The sequence below is a fragment of the Podarcis filfolensis genome, assembly GCF_964270895.1.
Source record: "Podarcis filfolensis genome assembly, chromosome: 13".
NCBI lineage: Eukaryota > Metazoa > Chordata > Lepidosauria > Squamata > Lacertidae > Podarcis > Podarcis filfolensis.
Genome location: NC_139615.1, coordinates 1748214 through 1765489, shown reverse-complemented (window position 1 = coordinate 1765489; position 17276 = coordinate 1748214). Strand labels below are relative to the sequence as shown.

Genomic DNA, 17276 nt, shown 5'->3' with positions numbered 1-17276 from the left:
GTGTGGCCCTCAGGACACTTTCCAGGCCATGCCCCCAACTTGCTTTGCTCCGTCACCCTGCTTTGGGCATTTTTGTAATCGGTTAAAATCATTAGGAGGACTGGAATAGCACTTGTAGTTTAATGGTGAATTTTGGACACAAGGGAGAGGTAAAAGATTTGGATTATTATAACATGAAATGATTGACAACAGGACTCCCACGAAGGGGAGGAGGGAAGTTTCCCTGGAATCTTGTTTTTAGGTTGTACGTTGGATATGTGACTGTAAAATTTTAATCTGAAAAAAAAACAAATTTATATATATATATAAAAGACATTCAATGCCTTTTAAAAATGTGTTTGGGGGGGCGGGGCTATTGGGTTGCTCCTGTTCGCGTTTTGATTATGTATGTTGTGCTTTTGTATCATGATTTCATCCTGTGAACTGCGACCTGCGGGTATTAGGGCAGTATATAAATAATAAAAGGGACGCGGGTGGCGCTGTGGGTTAAACCACAGAGCCTAAGACTTGCCGATCAGAAGGTCGGTGGTTCAAATCCCCGCGACGGGGTGAGCTCCCGTTGCTCGGTCCCTGCTCCTACCTACCTAGCAGTTTGAAAGCACGTCCAAGTGCAAGTAGATAAATAGGTACCGCTCCGGCGGGAAGGTAAACGGCGTTTCCGTGCACTGCTCTGGTTCGCCAGAAGCGGCTTAGTCATGCTGGCCACATGACCCGGAAGCTGTACGCCGGCTCCCTCGGCCAGTAAAGCGAGATGAGCACCACAACCCCAGAGTCGCCCGCAACTGGACCTAACAGTCAGGGGTCCCTTTACCTTTATAAATACTATAAATCAGCAGCAGCAGCGTATAGAGTCGCCACACAGCAGGGTGGTTGGGCTAGAACAGGCACCCCCAACCTGGAGCCCTCCAGCTGTTTTGGGACTACAACTCCCATGATCCTTAGCTAACAGGACCAGTGGTCAGGGATGATGGGAACTGTAGTCCAAAACATCTGGAGGGCTGAAGGTTGGGGATGCCTGGGCTAGAGGACCCTCCCATTCTTAGCAGCCCCGTCGCTCTGGAGCGTTTTCCAGGAAGCCCTACCACCCACTGACCATCTCGTCTTCCTCGTGGCGGTTGACGTGCGCCTCGGCCGCTCTCTCCATGTCTCCTTCCTGTGGGTCACGCAATTACTCCACTTCCAGGCTCCTGAGACAGACAGAGAGAGAGAGAGAAGGGGTCAGCAAAGGGCACCCAGGGGCCCTCCTCACCGCAATCACGCCGCGCACGTCCCTTCCCCGACTCTCTCGCAAGCTCTGCAAACACCACGTCTCGGCCGGTTCCCCTGTCCGCCCAGTGCCACAGAAGCATCTGTTCAGCGCACCCCCCTCTTCAGCCAAAACCACACACACACACACACACACCCCTCTAGGAGGCCTGGGACAAAGCCCCCCAGTCATCCGATCTCTCTCTGTCCTCGTGGGCAAAACCTCAGCCCAGCCGGCTATTCGCAGCCCCTGGAGGCCTGTGGTTTCGAAGTCCAGACCACAATGCCGTGTTCCTGGGTTGGGAGAGCCTGCCCGAAAAGGCGGCTGGTGGAGCAGAGGAGAGGGACAGGGCCGAAGTTCTGCTTTCAGCATTTTCAAGCCCAACGCACACGTCTGGATCCGTCCCCCAGAGCAAACTCACGGCAACTTTTGTCACTGTGTCAGCTGAAGGGTCCCGGGTCCACGGGCCACATCCAGGAGGGAGAGGCAGGCAGCCTGCTGAGGAACTGCAGAAGGGAGAGAAAGAAAGGGAAGGTCAGGATCAAGGCCGCAGACTGATGGGCAGTGCCTGGGGGTGCCAGGGCTGCAGGCAGGAGGAGAGACGGGCGTCCGGGCATTAGGGAAATGCTCAATGTCTCTAGAGGAGGTGGGAAGGTGTGGCTCTGTCACTGGATCGAGGGCACGGAGGGCTGCTGGATCAGGCCGGCATCCTGCCCTCACAGCGGCCGGCCTGTCGTGCAAGCAGGATCCAAGCACGAGGGCACGTTCTCTGCTCCTGAGGTTTCCAGGAACTGGGGTTCGTACTACAGAGTCAACGCAGGACCAGGCCCATCTGATCCACCCTCCTGAAGAAGCCAAAGCCAAAGCCCCCCCCCCCCCCGCCCCAAAGTCTGGCCCAGCAGAGCTCTGCTTATCCCCTCCAGATGTTCCGGAAAGCTCTGCCAGCTGGGAGATGGAGTCACCAAACAATTAAACCCCTGTGTTGCAAACAAATACAAGTAATATCTAAAGGCAACAAGTACAACAATGCGATGTCAATATAAACTCTTTATATAATCTATACAGAACATTGAACAATATGAAATAGGCGCTCTCTGCAAAACCAAATAAACAGAAATCTTCTAAATCTCTGAAAGTCACAAAATATGCACTCTTCATTCTCTTGAAAACCTAGAACCAAATAAGCATAAGTCTTTTAGGTCTCTGAAAGTCTTTGTGGGCTATGAAAGTCTCTGAGAGAAGCAATGGGTCAGATTCTTATCTGGTGAAAACAAGCCGTAAAGCTTTGTTTTATGACGTCCAATGCTGCCGAAGTAGTCCGCAAACAGACGTAGTGAACAGTGATTCTGGATATACCCACTGTTTTGTGGAATTATTCTTCAGCACAGCAGAAGGATACAGAAACGCTTCATAAACTGCAACTGAATTATTGAAACGATGACCTGCATATACATGGTAACTTACAGCAACTAAAATCATTATAAACTATACACATGAACTGAGTGGGACATGGGTGGCGCTGTGGTCTAAACCACAGAGCCTAGGACTTGCCAATCAGAAGGTCGGTGGTTCGAATCCCCGTGACGGGGTGAGCCTCCGTTGCTTGGTCCCGGCTCCTGCCAACCTCGCAGTTCGAAAGCACGTCAAAGGGCAAGTAGATAAATAGGTACCACTCCAGCGGGAAGGTGAACAGTGTTTCCGTGCGCTGCTCTGGTTCGCCAGAAGCGACTTAGTCCTGCTGGCCACATGACCCGGAAGCTGTATGCCGGCTCCCTCGGCCAGTAAAGCGAGATGAGCGCCACAACCCCAGAGTCGGTCACGACTGGACCTAATGGTCAGGGGTCCCTTTACCTTTACCTATACGCATGAACTATAATGTTAAACCAAAAGTACATAGAAGATTTCTGTTTGTTTGGTTTTGCAGAGAGTGCATATTTCATATATTTCATACTGTTCAACGTTCTGTATAGATTATATGAGTTTATATTGACATTGCATTGTTGTAGCTGGAAGATGGAGCCCAAAGCATCTTCAGGGGTGCCTTGCTCGCCCTCTCCCAAGTTCATCTCCTTGCAACAGTTCAATTCCTGCACTGAAAGGGGGTTGGACTAGATGACCCCGTGGGGTCCCCTCCAGCTCTGTGATTCTGTGAACAGAGTCCCGTGTTCCACATTATTTATTACACTCACACCCCACATCTTCCCCTCCAAGGTGGGGCAACGTGGTCCTCTGCTCCCCGTTTCATCCTCCACAATAATCCTGCGAGGTTGGCTAGGTAGAGAGAAGGCAGGGACTGCCCCCCCAGGTAAACCAGTGACTTTCAGGGCTGAGTAGGGGGCATTCAAACCCTTCCCACCCAGGTCCTAGTCCGACGCTCTAGCCATTGCACCACGCTGCCTCTCCATGCCCTGACATTTTCTGCTTTTCTCTCTCTCTCTCTCACGCACACACCTGTGCATGCACCTGCCAACACTACTCCGTCCCTGGCCAGGTGAGTGCCAAAGGATTTCATGCACAGGGTTTTGGGGAAGGAGATATAAACACCGACATTTCCAGACGGGCAGGTTTAACCAACGGCTGGTTTGCTTTGGCAAAGGAAGTCCGCGATCCCGTTTCGAGCTTCCTGGTGTTGCGGGGAGAAGGTATGTGTTCAAGAGCACCCATGGGTGGGGGTGGGGGGAAGGGCAGCAGCTCAGGTATCCCGGCTCCCAGCCTCTCCCTATCTGGCCTTTTCCAAACTCCTCACACCTGACGGCTCCTTTTATCCCACGAGGGGAATCTGCAAAAAAGGTTCCCCTCTGTCTTCTTAAAAGAACAAACCTGCTAGATCAGGCCATAGCTCACCTAACCCAAACACAATTTGCCTAATCCTCTTTTATAGCCTCCTAAGTTGGCGGCCACCCCTGTGGCAGGGAGTTCCACAGGTTAACGCTCTCCTCTCTTTTTTTCTCCTAGAGGGGATTGCTCTGATCTCTCATTTTCTCACGGGTGGGTAGCAGGGATCTTCGCTCCTGATAAAGGAATCCCGCTCCCATTGAAAGCCCATTCATTCGAACTAAACATTAGGAAGAGCTTGTGAGAATGGTTTGGCAGCAGAGGGAACACTCCACCTCAAAAGGTGGCGGGCCCTTGAAGGTCCCGTGTGACTCTACAGCTCTGTGATTCTACTTTTTCTTTGTGGGGTGGGGGTGCTCAGTGGGTAGAGCACGGGACTTTTAATCCCAGGGCCGTGGGTTCGAGCCCTGCGCTGGGCAAAAGATTCCTGCTTTGCAAGGGGTTGGACTACAGGACCCTTGGAGTGCCCCTCCCAACTCTCCAATTCTATAATAAAATAATAATATTATTATTTTAATTATTTATACCACGCCCATCTGGCTGAGTTTCCCCAGCCACTCTGGGCAGCTTCCAATAGTGTTAAAAACAATATAGAATTAAATATTAAAAACTTCCCTGAACAGGGCTGCCTTCAGATGTCTTTTAAAGATAAGACAGCTGCTTATTTCCTTCACATCTGATGAGAGAGTGTTCCACAGGGCGGGTGCCACTACCGAGAAGGCCCTCTGCCTGGTTCCCTGTAACTTGGCTTCTCGCAATGAGGGAACCGCCAGAAGGCCCTCGGCGCTGGACCTCAGCGTCTGGGCCGAAAGATGGGGGTGGAGACGCTCCTTCAGATATACTGGACCAAGGCCGTTCAGGGCTTTCAAGGTCAGCACCAACACTTTGAATTGTGCTCGGAAACGTACTGGGAGCCAGTGTGGGTCTTTCAAGACCGGTGTTATATGGTCTCAGCGACCACTTCCAGTCACCAGTCTAGCGGCCGCATTCTGGATTAATTGCAGTTTCCTAGTCACCTTCAAAGGTAGCCCCACGTAGAGCGCATTGCAGTAGTCCAAGCGGGAGATAACCAGAGCATGTGCCACTCAGGCGAGACAGTCTGTGGGCAGGTATGGTCTCATCCTGCGCACCAGATGGAGCTGGTAGACAGCTGCCCTGGACACAGAACTGACCTGCGCCTCAATGGACAGCGGTGAGTCCAGAATGACTTCCAGGCTGCGCACCTGGTCCTTCAGGGGCACAGTCACCCCATTCAGGACCAGGGAGTCCTCCACACCTGCCCGCCTCCCGTCCCCCAAAAACAGGACTTCTGTCTTGTCAGGATTCAACCTCAATCTGTCAGCCGCCAATTCTCTGCTCTTGCAGCCCTGTTTCCCAGTCAGGGCAGGCACAGCCGAGGAAGTTCCCCTCCCACCCCTCAAGAGGAACGGCTCTTCCACAGAACTGCTCCTGGGAGAGGCGAGGAGACGGGAGTTTTGATTTCGCGAGCGGCTTTTATCGCTCATCTGCAGCGCAACGGCTTTCCCTCGGGGGGCACAGATCCGGCAGTTGGGCTTGGGCTGGGAGCCCATCTGCACCGCTCTGGGGGCTGAGCTCACCCCCTCCTCTCTTCTGTTCTGCTGCCAGGACACCTGGGTTCTCTCGGCAGGTCTGAGTGGGCTACAGCAAGGCAGCCGAAGGTGCGCCAAGAAGCCGGGCAGGTTAAGACAAGATGCGCTGCAGCCCAAGTTGTGCCACCGGAGACTCCAGCCTCTCCTCTGACAGCCCTTTGGAACTAGCAAGAGAGGCCGGGGGAGACTCCGAATAGTAGGCTCCCTTATACTGACACAGACCACCGGGCCATGTAGTTCAGTGCTGACTACTCTGGCTGGCTGCAGTGGCTCTGGACAGTTGCCCTTGGTGAAGACTTGACGTTTTCATCACCCCAAAAAGTTTTTGATTTGAGTTCCTACTGAAATAAGGCTGCATTTTAATGTTGTATTTTAATCTTGTTTTTAAGTTGTATTTCAATCAATTGTTTTATAGTGGTGTTAGCCGCCCTGAGCCCGGTGTTGGCTGGGGAGCGTGGGGTGTAAATAAAATTTAATAATAATTATAATAATAGGCCTCCTACAGCTACACCACAAAACACACAGGGGTAGCCAACTCTAACCTGCAAGAAAGGAGGTTCTGACCAAACTTCAGGAAGAACTTTCTGACAGCAAGAGCTGTTCAACAACGGACTCTGCTTCCCTGGAGGTTTTTAAGCAGAGGTTGGATGGCCTGCCGGTCAGGGATTCTTAAGCCGAGACTCCTGAATCACAGGGGGTTGGGATGGATGACCGCCAGGGTCCCTTCCACCCCAACAATTCTATGATCCTAGGAGTTTTCGGCAGCAGGCAAGTGGGCATGCCTTTACATGACCGGTTCCTCTTACGAAACACCCAGAGCTTGACAGGGAGCCTGCAAACGGATGCGGTGATAAAGAATGTGAGAAGGGTCGGGTCCAGCATCCGACCAGGTGTCCATTATGGGAAACCCACAAGCAGGATCCTGGCCTTCTCCCCTCTGGCAACTGGCATTCGGAAGCATTGTGGAGGCAGAACACAGCTATCCTAGCTGGGAGCCATCAACAGCCCTCCATGAAATTACCCAATCCTCTTCTAAATCCATCCAGGTTGGTGGTTGCCATTGCCTCCTGTGGCAGGGAGTTCCACAGTTTAACGATGTGCTGTTTTCTGTAATCTGTTCTGAATCTTCCAACATTCAGCGTTCAAATTCTGGTCTTCTGAGAGGGGGAGAGAAAACAACAACCCCTTATCCACTTCAGGGGTCCCCAAACTAAGGTCCGCGGGCCGGTTAGGGCCCAAGGGACTCGTTTATCCGGCCTCCGGCGACTGCCACTGCCCACTCTTACCGGCGCGGCGCATGCGCAAGCATTATTTGAGCATGTGCATTATTTCCAGTGCACATCCAGGTTGGAGGAGGCCCGTGCACCTGTGCACAAGCGATTTCCGGTGCTCCTCCGACCCGGAAGTGTGCTGGATCGGTGCTGGAGACACCGGCCCGAGGCGCGGTAGGTTTGCTGACCCCTGGTCCACTTTCTCCATGCTGTGCAGTTTTGCAAACTTCTATTGTGAAATCCAAGTGACCACACTCGTGGCGCTAGGGAGCAGGCGCCCAAGAATGTGCGCCAGGTCCCCATCTCCCACTCCGAACTTCACCGGCTCCATGCAGGGAAGCCTGGTGAGGTTTAAACAAGGGAAACACACCTGTTCCAAGAGGGAACAGCAACAGGCAGGGGGCTGAGAGCATCCTTCCGACAGGTAAGGGTGCGGCCTCTGCAGGGCAGACAGCTGTGCAGTCAAGCCCTCGGGGTTTTGCCAAGCATGCGAGATTCCATTTGTGGAGGCTCAGCACAGGCCTGATGAAAACCCAGCGTATCTCTTGGTTTGAACCCAGGAAGCTGATTTACTGTCCGCCTAGCTGAGACACCACCTTGCCAACAAAGGTCCGCATAGTTAACGCTCTGGTTTTCCCAGTAGCGATGTATGGAAGTGAGAGCTGGACCATAAAGAAGGCTGGTTGCCGAAGAATGGATGCTTCTGAATTACGGTGCTGGAGGAGACTCTGGAGAGTCCCATGGACTGCAAGAAGAACAAACCTCTCCATTCTGAAGGAAATCAGCCCTGAGTGCTCACTGGAAGGACAGATCCTGAAGCTGAGGCTCCAAGACTTTGGCCACCTCATGAGAAGAGAAGACTCCCTGGAAAAGACCCTGATGTTGGGAAAGATGGAGGGCACAAGGAGAAGGGGACAACGGAGGACGAGATGGTGGGACAGTGTTCTCGAAGCTACCAGCATGAGTTTGACCCAACTGCGGGAGGCAGTGGAAGACAGGAGGGCCTGGCGTGCTCTGGTCCAGGGGGTCACGAAGAGGCGGACACGACTGAACAACAACAAAAGCTGAGTATTGCCAACAGGGCTTCAGGTTCTTCCCAGTCTTATCCAAACATGTCTGTGAACTTCAGGAAGAACATTCTGACAGTGGAACGGAAAGCTGGAGGACGTTCATCTCTAGTTTTTTAAGCAGAGGTTGGACGGCTTTCGATCAAGGATGATTTGAGTTGCAATTTGCCCCTTGCACTCAGCGTTTGAAATTCCCTGGGCACCAGGCAGGTTTTGCTACCAGAGCAAAAGACGCACGTCTTGTTTTCGGCGCAGCCGTGAGAATCACGAACCCCTTGCTGGGCATCTCAGTCCTCCACCATCATCACATCGAGGAAAATGAGGACAGGGGTGGGTGCAGATCCACGCGACTGTGCAGAAGCCATTCCACGCAAAGGGAATCCACAGACCACAGTTTAGGAACCTCTGCCTTAGCCCATGGTTCAAAACCATTTCCATGGTGTGTGTTTCTCCTTCTTGCATGCGGGGACAAGCGGATTGTTTTAAGAGACAGTCAAGCAATGTCGCTGAGGTCATAGAATCAGAGGACTTTGGCTCTGGAAGGGACCTCGAGGGTCATCCAGCCCAACCCCCTGGCGAACAGACATCCCGTTGTGGTTTGAGGTGCCATTTGGTGGTTAGCTTATATACCTGAGTTACATTGGCTCCCAGTCCATTTCCGAGCACAATTCAAAGTGTGGTGCTGGCCTTGAAAGTCGGAAACGGCCTCAAAGGCCCAGTAGACCTGAAGGAGCGTCTCCACCCCCATCGTTCAGCCCGGACACTGAGGTCCAGCTCCGAGGGCCTTCTGGCGGTTCCCTCACTGCGAGAAGCCAAGTTACAGGGAACCAGGCAGAGGGCCTTCTCGGTGGTGGCGCCCTCCCTGTGGAACACCCTCCCACCAGATGTCAAAGAGAAAAACAACTACCAGACTTTTAGAAGACATCTGAAGGCAGCCCTCTTTAGGGAAGATTTTAATATTTAATACGTTATTGTATTTTAGTGTTCTGTTGGAAGCCGTCCAGAGTGACTCGGGAAACCCAGGCAGATGGGCGGGGTATAAATAATAAATTATTATTATTATTATTATTATTACTACTACGCTATCTGCAAGGGGGGTCGGACTAGATGACCTGTGGTGCCCCCTACCCCACGCCTGCTTGACGTGTGCTGCCTTGACTTGAGGGCAGGCCGCTCGGACCTCGGCAACGCTCCCCTTTTCTCAGAGGTGTTCAGACCTCTCACACCGTTTGACAAGTGGAAATTCACAGCTGCCTTTCCTACCCACGGGGAGAGGCAGCGCCTCTGGAGCTAAGCCTCAAACTAAGCCTCTCTGTTGAGCCAGGAACTCAGAACAAACAGCACAACTTCCTTTTTGGCCCTCGATTTGTGCTGGTGCCACACGCATTGGCCGCCTGGGAAGGAAGATCCAGGTAGAAGTTCCACACCTTGCCAAATACCTGCTCACAGTTGCAGCGGAGATGATTCTCCCCGCCTCTCACCGGTTTGCACCACGTGAACCAAGCCATCGGCAAGGGGGTGCCACAAGAGCTTCTCTCCACCCAGAACACCCCCAGTTCTGCTGCTCCAAGCCTCCTTGGTCCCTCTGCCTCCCTCGTGTGCCGCAGCAGCCTAACACCCCCTTGCATTTAAGCACTAGCCTGGTAGCCACAGGTAAGGAGTAGCAGGCAGGCAGGCAAGAAAGCGACCTAGCGCAAAGGGGGGGCACAGCGCAGCACTCCTTCCTTCCTCTGCTCCCAGCTCAGGAACACAGCAGGATTCTGCAGCGCTTGGGATGGTGGAGCCATTTGCCCTCCTAAAATCATCAGAAGAGCGCTGTTGGAGCATGACAACGGCCCACCTGGGAGAGCATCCTGTTCTCACAGTGGCCAGATGCCACAAGCAGGATTTGAGTGCAAGTAGTGGCTGTTGATTGCCCCCTCTTCCTCCATGAATTTGTCAAATCCTCTCTTTTAAAGCCAAAATAATAATAATATTTTATTTATATCCCACCCTCCCCAGCCGAAGCCGGGCTCAGAGCGGCCAACAACATTAAAAGCAACACAGTTCACATAAAATCACCATCAACCAATTGAAAAATTCTAAAATCCTGTGGGAGGGAGTTCCATAGTTTAACCATTTGCTGGTCTTCGGTCCGACGCAAATGCTGAAAAGTCTGAGGTCTGGGCTGCTGGGAAAAGCCACATTCCCTCATATGAACCTGCCCAGGTATTGATACTTTGGGGGGGGGGTTCTCTCAGGCCCACCCCCCTCTCAGGCCCGCTTGGTGTGGATGCGAGAGAGGGCCTTCTCGATGGCGACTTCTCCAGACGACTTTGGAACTCCCTTCCTGGAGAAGTCAGACCGGCTCCCTCCTCATCCTTCGTCGGCAGGTGAAAACCCTTCTTATTCCAAGTAGCTTTGTGGAACTCAATGCTTTCAACGCCGTGCTGTGTTTATTGTAATTATCTGTATGTTCCAAATAGGTATTTTATATTTATAAACAGTTTTAAATCTATTAGCGCTTAATCACTTTTTAATGACTCCATGGCCCACAGCAATATTTTTAGCTGTTCCTATTTTTATCTGTAAGCCACATACATACGCAATATTTATATTGTATATAAATATACAATAACAAGTCTTGCTCTGAAGCTCTCCAAACACTGCACAATGCACAGGATCGTGCCTACCATGTGACGGCAAAGGTTGCAAATAAGGCTCATTTTGCTGGTTGAACTTCACCTTCTAGTAGCCAGCGAGCAGAGTTATTTCAGACAGTCCAGAGATCACCAACTCCCACAGTGGGGGAGATATCTCCGAAGCGCTTGAGGACCGGCTGTGACAAACTGGCTGCACATTTTGAGGCCGCTCAGTTTCAGAGCGACCTTGACTCTGAATTTATTGCATTTCCGTTTGATGTGCCCAGTGCTTTAGCAGGTGATGTGCTACGCGGGTTTTTCTCAGCTCACGCAATCAGCTGAGGCCGCAATACTTCTGAACGTTCGCACTCGGGGCTTATTAAATCTGGCGGAAGGAGCCTGGTGCCATGAAACAGGTGGTGGTGCAGCCTCTCCTAAAGGGCCTTCTCGGTAGTGGCACCCGCCTTAAACAGGGCTGCCTTCAGATGTCTTCTAAAAGTCTGGTAGTTGTTTTTCTCTCTGACATCTGATGGGAGGGCGTTCCACAAGGCGGGTGCCACCACCGAGAAGGCCCTCCGCCTGGTTCCCTGTAACTTGGCTTCTCGCAGGGAGGGAACCGCCAGAAGGTCCTCGGAGCTGGACCTCAGTGTCCAGGCTTGATGATTGGGGGTGGAGAACCACCTCCTTGAGGTATACTGGGCCGAGGCCGTTTAGGGCTTTCAAGGTCAGCAGCAACACTTTGAATTGTGCTCGGAAACGTACTGGGAGCCAGTGTGGGTCTTTCAATATGTGGTCTTGGTGGCTGCTCCCAGTCCCCAGTCTAGCTGCCGCATTCTGGATTAGTTGTAGTTTCCGGGTCACCTTCAAAGGTAGCCCCACGTAGAGCGCATTGCAGTAGTCCAAGCGAGAGATAACTAGAGCATGCACCACTCTGGCCAGACAGTCTGCGGGCAGGTGTGGTCTCATCCTGCGTACCAGATGGAGCTGGTAGACAGCCGCCCTGGACACAGAACTGACCTGCACCTCCATGGACAGCGGTGAGTCCAGAATGATTCCCAGGCTGCGCACCTGGTCCTTCAGGGGCACAGTTGCCCCATTCAGGACCAGGGAGTCCCCCACACCTGCCCGCCTCCTGTCCCCCAAAAACAGGACTTCTGTCTTGCCAGGATTCAACCTCAATCTGTTAGCCGCCATCCATCCTCCAACCGCCTCCAGACACTCACACAGGACCTTCACCGCCTTCACAAGCAAGGCTTCACGCTGATGACACCCAGCTCTATTTCTCAATAACACATTAATCACGAGAGGCCATGCAGGCCCTGGATGCAGCAGTGCAAGATGCAAGGAAAAATAAGCTGAGCTTGACTCCTGGCCAGATGGAGGCACCGTGGGCGAGCGTCTGAGAAATTGGCCCATTTCCTTCCCCGGCCGCACTCACGCCGAAGGAGTAGGCATGCAGCCTAGGATCAAGACCCAGCTCTGCCGCTGGAGGCCTAGGCAGTCCCAGTAACCTTTACCCGCTGTGACTGGTGCAACACGCATGGCCGTTCCTGGACCACACTAGTTCAGTGACTTCAGGGCTGGATTACTGCAACGCGTTCTGCATGGGGCTGCGCTTTGCACAATCTAGAAGCTGCAGCTAGCACAGAAAGTTGTTGTTGTTTAGTCGTTTAGTTGTGTCCGCCTCTTTGTGACCCCCTGGACCAGAGCACGCCAGGCCCTCCTGTCTTCCACTGCCTCCCGCAGTTTGGTCAAACTCATGCTGGTAGCTTCGAGAACACTGTCCCACCATCTCGTCCTCCGTCGTCCCCTTCTCCTTGTGCCCTCCATCTTTCCCAACATCAGGGTCTTTTCCAGGGAGTCTTCTCTTCTCATGAGGTGGCCAAAGTCTTGGAGCCTCAGCTTTCAGGATCTGTCCTTCCAGTGAGCACTCAGGGCTGATTTCCTTAAGAATGGAGAGGTTGGATCTTCTTGCAGTCCATGGGACTCTCAAGAGTCTCCTCCAGCACCAGAATTCAAAAGCATCCATTCTTCGGCGATCAGCTTTCTTTATGGTCCAGCTCTCACTTCCATACATCACTACTGGGAAAACCAGAGCTTTAACTATACGGACCTTTGTCGGCAAGGTGGTGTCTCTGCTTTTTATTGCTGCAGCACAATTGCTGATGGGAGTGAGGCCTCGTCAGCACCTGTGGTCCTAGACCTGCACTGGTTTCTGGTTTGCTCTGGGGCCAAGTTCGAGGTGTTGCTATTAGCATATAAAGCCCTTCGACAACCTGGGATCAGTTTACCTGCGAGGTCGCCTGACCCCACATGCACCCGCATGACTGCTTCGATCAGCACCCACACTTTGGAATTCCCCGCCTAGAGATATCTGGAAATGCACCTTCACTGTATTCTCTTTCGACACCTGCCTAAAGCGTTTTCTGCCTAGGCAAGCGTTTTATCCTTTTTTAGCTACTGTTGACTTGTTCTTTTAACGCGCATATTATTTCTTTATATTATCGTAAACTGCCTTACGAGGTTTTCTTATGGCCAGGTAATAAAGCAGAGACATCACCTTGCCAACAAAGGTCCGTATAGTTAAAGCTATGGTTTTCCCAGTAGTGATGTATGGAAGTAAGAGCTGGACCATAAAGAAGGCTGATCGCCGAAGAATGGATGCTTTTGAATTCTGGTGCTGGAGGAGACTCTTGAGAGTCCCATGGACTGCAAGAAGATCCAACCTCTCCATTCTGAAGGGAATCAGCCCTGAGTGCTGACTGGAAGGACAGATCCTGAAGCTGAGGCTCCAGTACTTTGACCACCTCATGAGAAGAGAAGACTCCCTGGAAAAGACCCTGATGTTGGGAAAGATGGAGGGCACAAGGAGAAGGGGACGACGGAGGACGAGATGGTGGGACAGTGTTCTCGAAGATGCCAGCATGAGTTTGATCAAAGTGCGGGAGGCAGTGGAAGACAGGAGTGCCTGGCGTGCTCTGGTCCAGGGGGTCACGAAGAGGCGGACACGACTAAACAACAACAAATAAAGGAACGGCATCCCCGAAAAACAATCCGCCGCTGGAAGTGGAAACCTCAGGAAGCAGGAGCAGCAAGTGGGCTGAGCTAGAACCTGAGGGGCTACGTTTCTACTTGCAGGGAACCACCCCAGCTTAACTTCATGGGGCGGCTTTAGAACTGCTGCTTCGTGGGCACCTGGTTCCTGCGTTGCAGGGGGGGGTGGACTGGATGACCCTGAGGGAGGAGCTCCCCTTCCAGCTAGCCCTCCTCTTTCCCCCCCTCCCTCTCTTTGCCACTTCAGGTCTCCCCCACCTCTCCCTGGGACCCCGCAATTCCCCGCTCCCCATCAAGGTAACGCGTTCCCACGTTACGCACGCAAACACGCGAGGGAGCCTGGCCCGGCTCCCCCCCCCCCGGCCCCTCCCACGTGACCGAGCCCCGCCCCGCGCGACTTACCCGCTCCGGACTCATCACATCACCGGCGGCGGGTGGGGGAGGGGTCGCGGAAAAGGGGCGGGGCCTAGAAAGGGGGCGGGGAGACCCGGAAAAGCTTTGGCGGCGGCCTGAGGAGAAGAGCGAGAGAGAGAGAGAGAGCGCGGCGCCCAAGCCAGGCAAGGAGGAGACCGCCCAAGGGCCGCCGGGAAAAAGCAGCGCGGGGCGGCCGGGCGCATGCGCTCCTCCTTCCTCCTCTCCGCCGCCTCTTTCCCTTCCCAAATTGGGCGCATGCGTCTACGGCTCTTTCCCTCGCGCGCAGCCTCCGTCGAGGCTTTTCCCGCCCTTTTTTCACCCCCTGCCGCGCTGAGCATCATGGGAAGCGTAGTCCTTCCCCTCACGAGCTTCCCTCAGAGATTTCAGAGGGGGGGTGATTTTTTTGGGGGGGGCTGCTGGTTTTCATCTCCTTGAAATACTGTTTCATACCAGCGCCTGACTTGTGAAAAATAATAGAAAATGTAATTTTTTATTTTGTTTTATATTCTCTTGGGGGTCAAGAAGAGGTGTACTGTATAGTTTTGGTTACAGATAGGTAGCCGTGTTGGTCTGCCATAGTCAAAACAAAAAAAAATTGTTTGCTACTGGAAGAAAAAAATTTTTTTGTTTTGTATAGTTTTGGCTAAGTATAATAACAAGCCCTGTCCAGACCTGAACAGACTAGATTGTGTGTGTTTCAGCTGCTGCAGATTTTAATCAATTTAAAAAAAAATACTTTTAATACTTTAATACTTTTAACTCTGTGTGTGAATATATGCGCATATATATAGAGAGAGAGAGTATTACACACACATATATATATATATGTGTGTGTGTGTGTGTGTGTATATATGTATATATGTGTGTGTGTGTGTATATATATATATATGTGTGTGTGTGTGTGTATGTATATATGTGTGTGTGTGTGTATATATATATGTGTGTGTGTGTGTGTGTATATATGTATATATGTGTGTGTATATATATATATATGTGTGTGTGTGTGTGTGTGTGTGTATATGTATATATGTGTGTGTGTGTGTGTATATATATATATATGTGTGTGTGTGTGTGTATATATGTATATATGTGTGTATATATGTGTGTATATATATATATATATATATATATTTAGAACAGGAGCTGAATGCATTAAATTTTTAATGCCTAATGTTTTACTATGTTTTTATATGTGCTGTAAGCCGCCCAGAGTGGCTGGGGAAACCAAGCCTGATGAGCAGGGTATAAATAATAACCTTATTCATATTTTTAACGATTAATTATTAAATTCACAGAGCTCAGGCAGCTGTCCGTCAAGGATTCTCCAACTGCGATGCCTGTGTTTGCAGCAGGGGGCTGGACTAGATGTCCCTTGGGGGTCCCTTCCGACACGACAGCCCTACAAAGTAATAAGGAACACCACAAAGGCAACACAAGAGGGAAGCCGTTTTTCTCCGGTTCCCGTTTATTCCCCGGCTGCGCAACTGGGAAAGACCCTCCTTGCCCCACGTGGCAGTGCTTCTCCTCTGGCCTAGCGCTCGGACGCTCTTCGTTTGGGGCTGCGCTGTTTCCGTCTGTCCTGCACGACCTCCCACAGCCGGTGCCGGATAACTTGGAGGATGCTGGAGACCTCGCGCAGCAGGGATTCATCCAGCCGTGCGTCTTGGTCCGCGGCGGCTTCTGCACCCTGCGTGGGGAAGGGGGGCCATTGTGGCTGAGTGGGCAGGTCACCTGCTTGGTGTGCAGAAGGACCCGGGTTCAATCCCCAGCAGCACCTCCAGGCAGGGCTGCAAAAGACTCCCTTTCTGAAACCCTGGAGAGCCGCTGCTGGCAGTCAGTGTGGGCACTACCGAGCTGGATGGACTGACAAGAGAGCACCTGCTTGGCATGCAGAAGGACCCGGGTTCAATCCCCAGCAGCACCTCCAGGCAGGACTGCAAAAGTCTCCCTTTCTGAAACCCTGGAGAGCCGCTGCTGGCAGTCAGTGTGGGCACTACCGAGCTGGATGGACCGACAAGAGAGCACCTGCTTGGCATGCAGAAGGACCCGGGTTCAATCCCCAGCAGCACCTCCAGGCAGGGCTGCAAAAGACTCCCGTTCTGAAACCCTGGAGAGCCGCTGCTGCCAGTCAGTGTGGGCACTACCAAGCCGGGTGGACCGATGAGAGAGCACCTGCTTGGTGTGCAGAAGGACCTGGGTCCAATCCCCAGCAGAACCTCCAGGCAGGACTGCAAAAGACTCCCTTTCTGAAACCCTGGAGAGCCGCTGCTGCCAGTCAGTGTGGGCACTACCGAGCTGGATGGACCGACAAGAGAGCACCTGCTTGGCATGCAGAAGGACCCGGGTTCAATCCCCAGCAGCACCTCCAGGCAGGGCTGCAAAAGACTCCCTTTCTGAAACCCTGGAGAGCCGCTGCTGCCAGTCAGTGTGGGCACTACCGAGCTGGATGGACCAATGGGTCTGGTTGGGAAAGGTCTGCAGCTCAACGAGAGAGCACCTGCTTGGCATGCAGAAGGGCCTGGGTTCAATCCCCAGCAGCGTTGCTAGGGAAGGCAGCAAAAGACCCCCTTTCTGAAACCCTGGAAAGCCGCTGCTGTCAGTCAGTGTGGGCACTACCAAGCTGGATGGACCGACGAAAGAGCACCTGCTTGGCATGCAGCAGGACCCGGATTCAACCCCCAGCAGCGTCGCTAGGTAAAGCTGGGAAAGGCGCTCCGGCCTTAAACCCTGGCATGCCAAGCTGCCAGCCAGTGTGGGTAATACTGGCATCAGTATGGACCAAGAAGGCAGCTCTGTTCCCAGGTTTATCCCTAGAGAAGCACAAGGGCTCAGCCTTGGAACACAGGAAATGGGTCATAAAGGGGACAGTACCTTTGACATGGGGCGTGGGTGGCGCTGTGGGTTAAACCACAGAGCCTAGGACTTGCCGATCAGAAGGTTGGCGGTTCGAATCCCCACGACGGGGTGAGCTCCCGTTGCTCGGTCCCTGCTCCTGCCAACCTAGCAGTTCGAAAGCACACCAGCGCAAGTACATAAATAGGTACCACTCCGGCGGGAAGGTAAACGGCGTTTTCGTGCGCTGCTCTGGTTCGCCAGAAGCGGCTTAGTCATGCTGGCCACATGACCCGGAAGCTGGACGCCAGCTCCCTTGGCCAATA

General features: G+C 52.6%; 1 protein-coding gene across 2 annotated transcripts in view; it reads right to left on the bottom strand.

Moving 5' to 3' along the window:
• LOC310746763 (polyamine-transporting ATPase 13A3-like) overlaps nucleotides 1-14335 on the bottom strand; it is a 58060-nt gene extending 43725 nt beyond the window's left edge. Inside the window, exons 1-3 of one of the 2 annotated variants that reach the window (XM_083580798.1) lie at nucleotides 14107-14335; nucleotides 1668-1752; nucleotides 1094-1187 (exon numbers count right to left, since the gene is read on the bottom strand). In XM_083580798.1, the coding sequence (XP_083436924.1) occupies nucleotides 1094-1144 (51 nt within the window). In that variant the 5' untranslated portion in view covers nucleotides 1145-1187; nucleotides 1668-1752; nucleotides 14107-14335. Of the gene's footprint in view, nucleotides 1-1093; nucleotides 1188-1667; nucleotides 1753-3709; nucleotides 4164-14106 lie in introns of those variants that run through there. The other variant, XM_083580799.1, reaches the window with a different exon arrangement.
• Between the last annotated feature and the right edge of the window lie 2941 nt (nucleotides 14336-17276).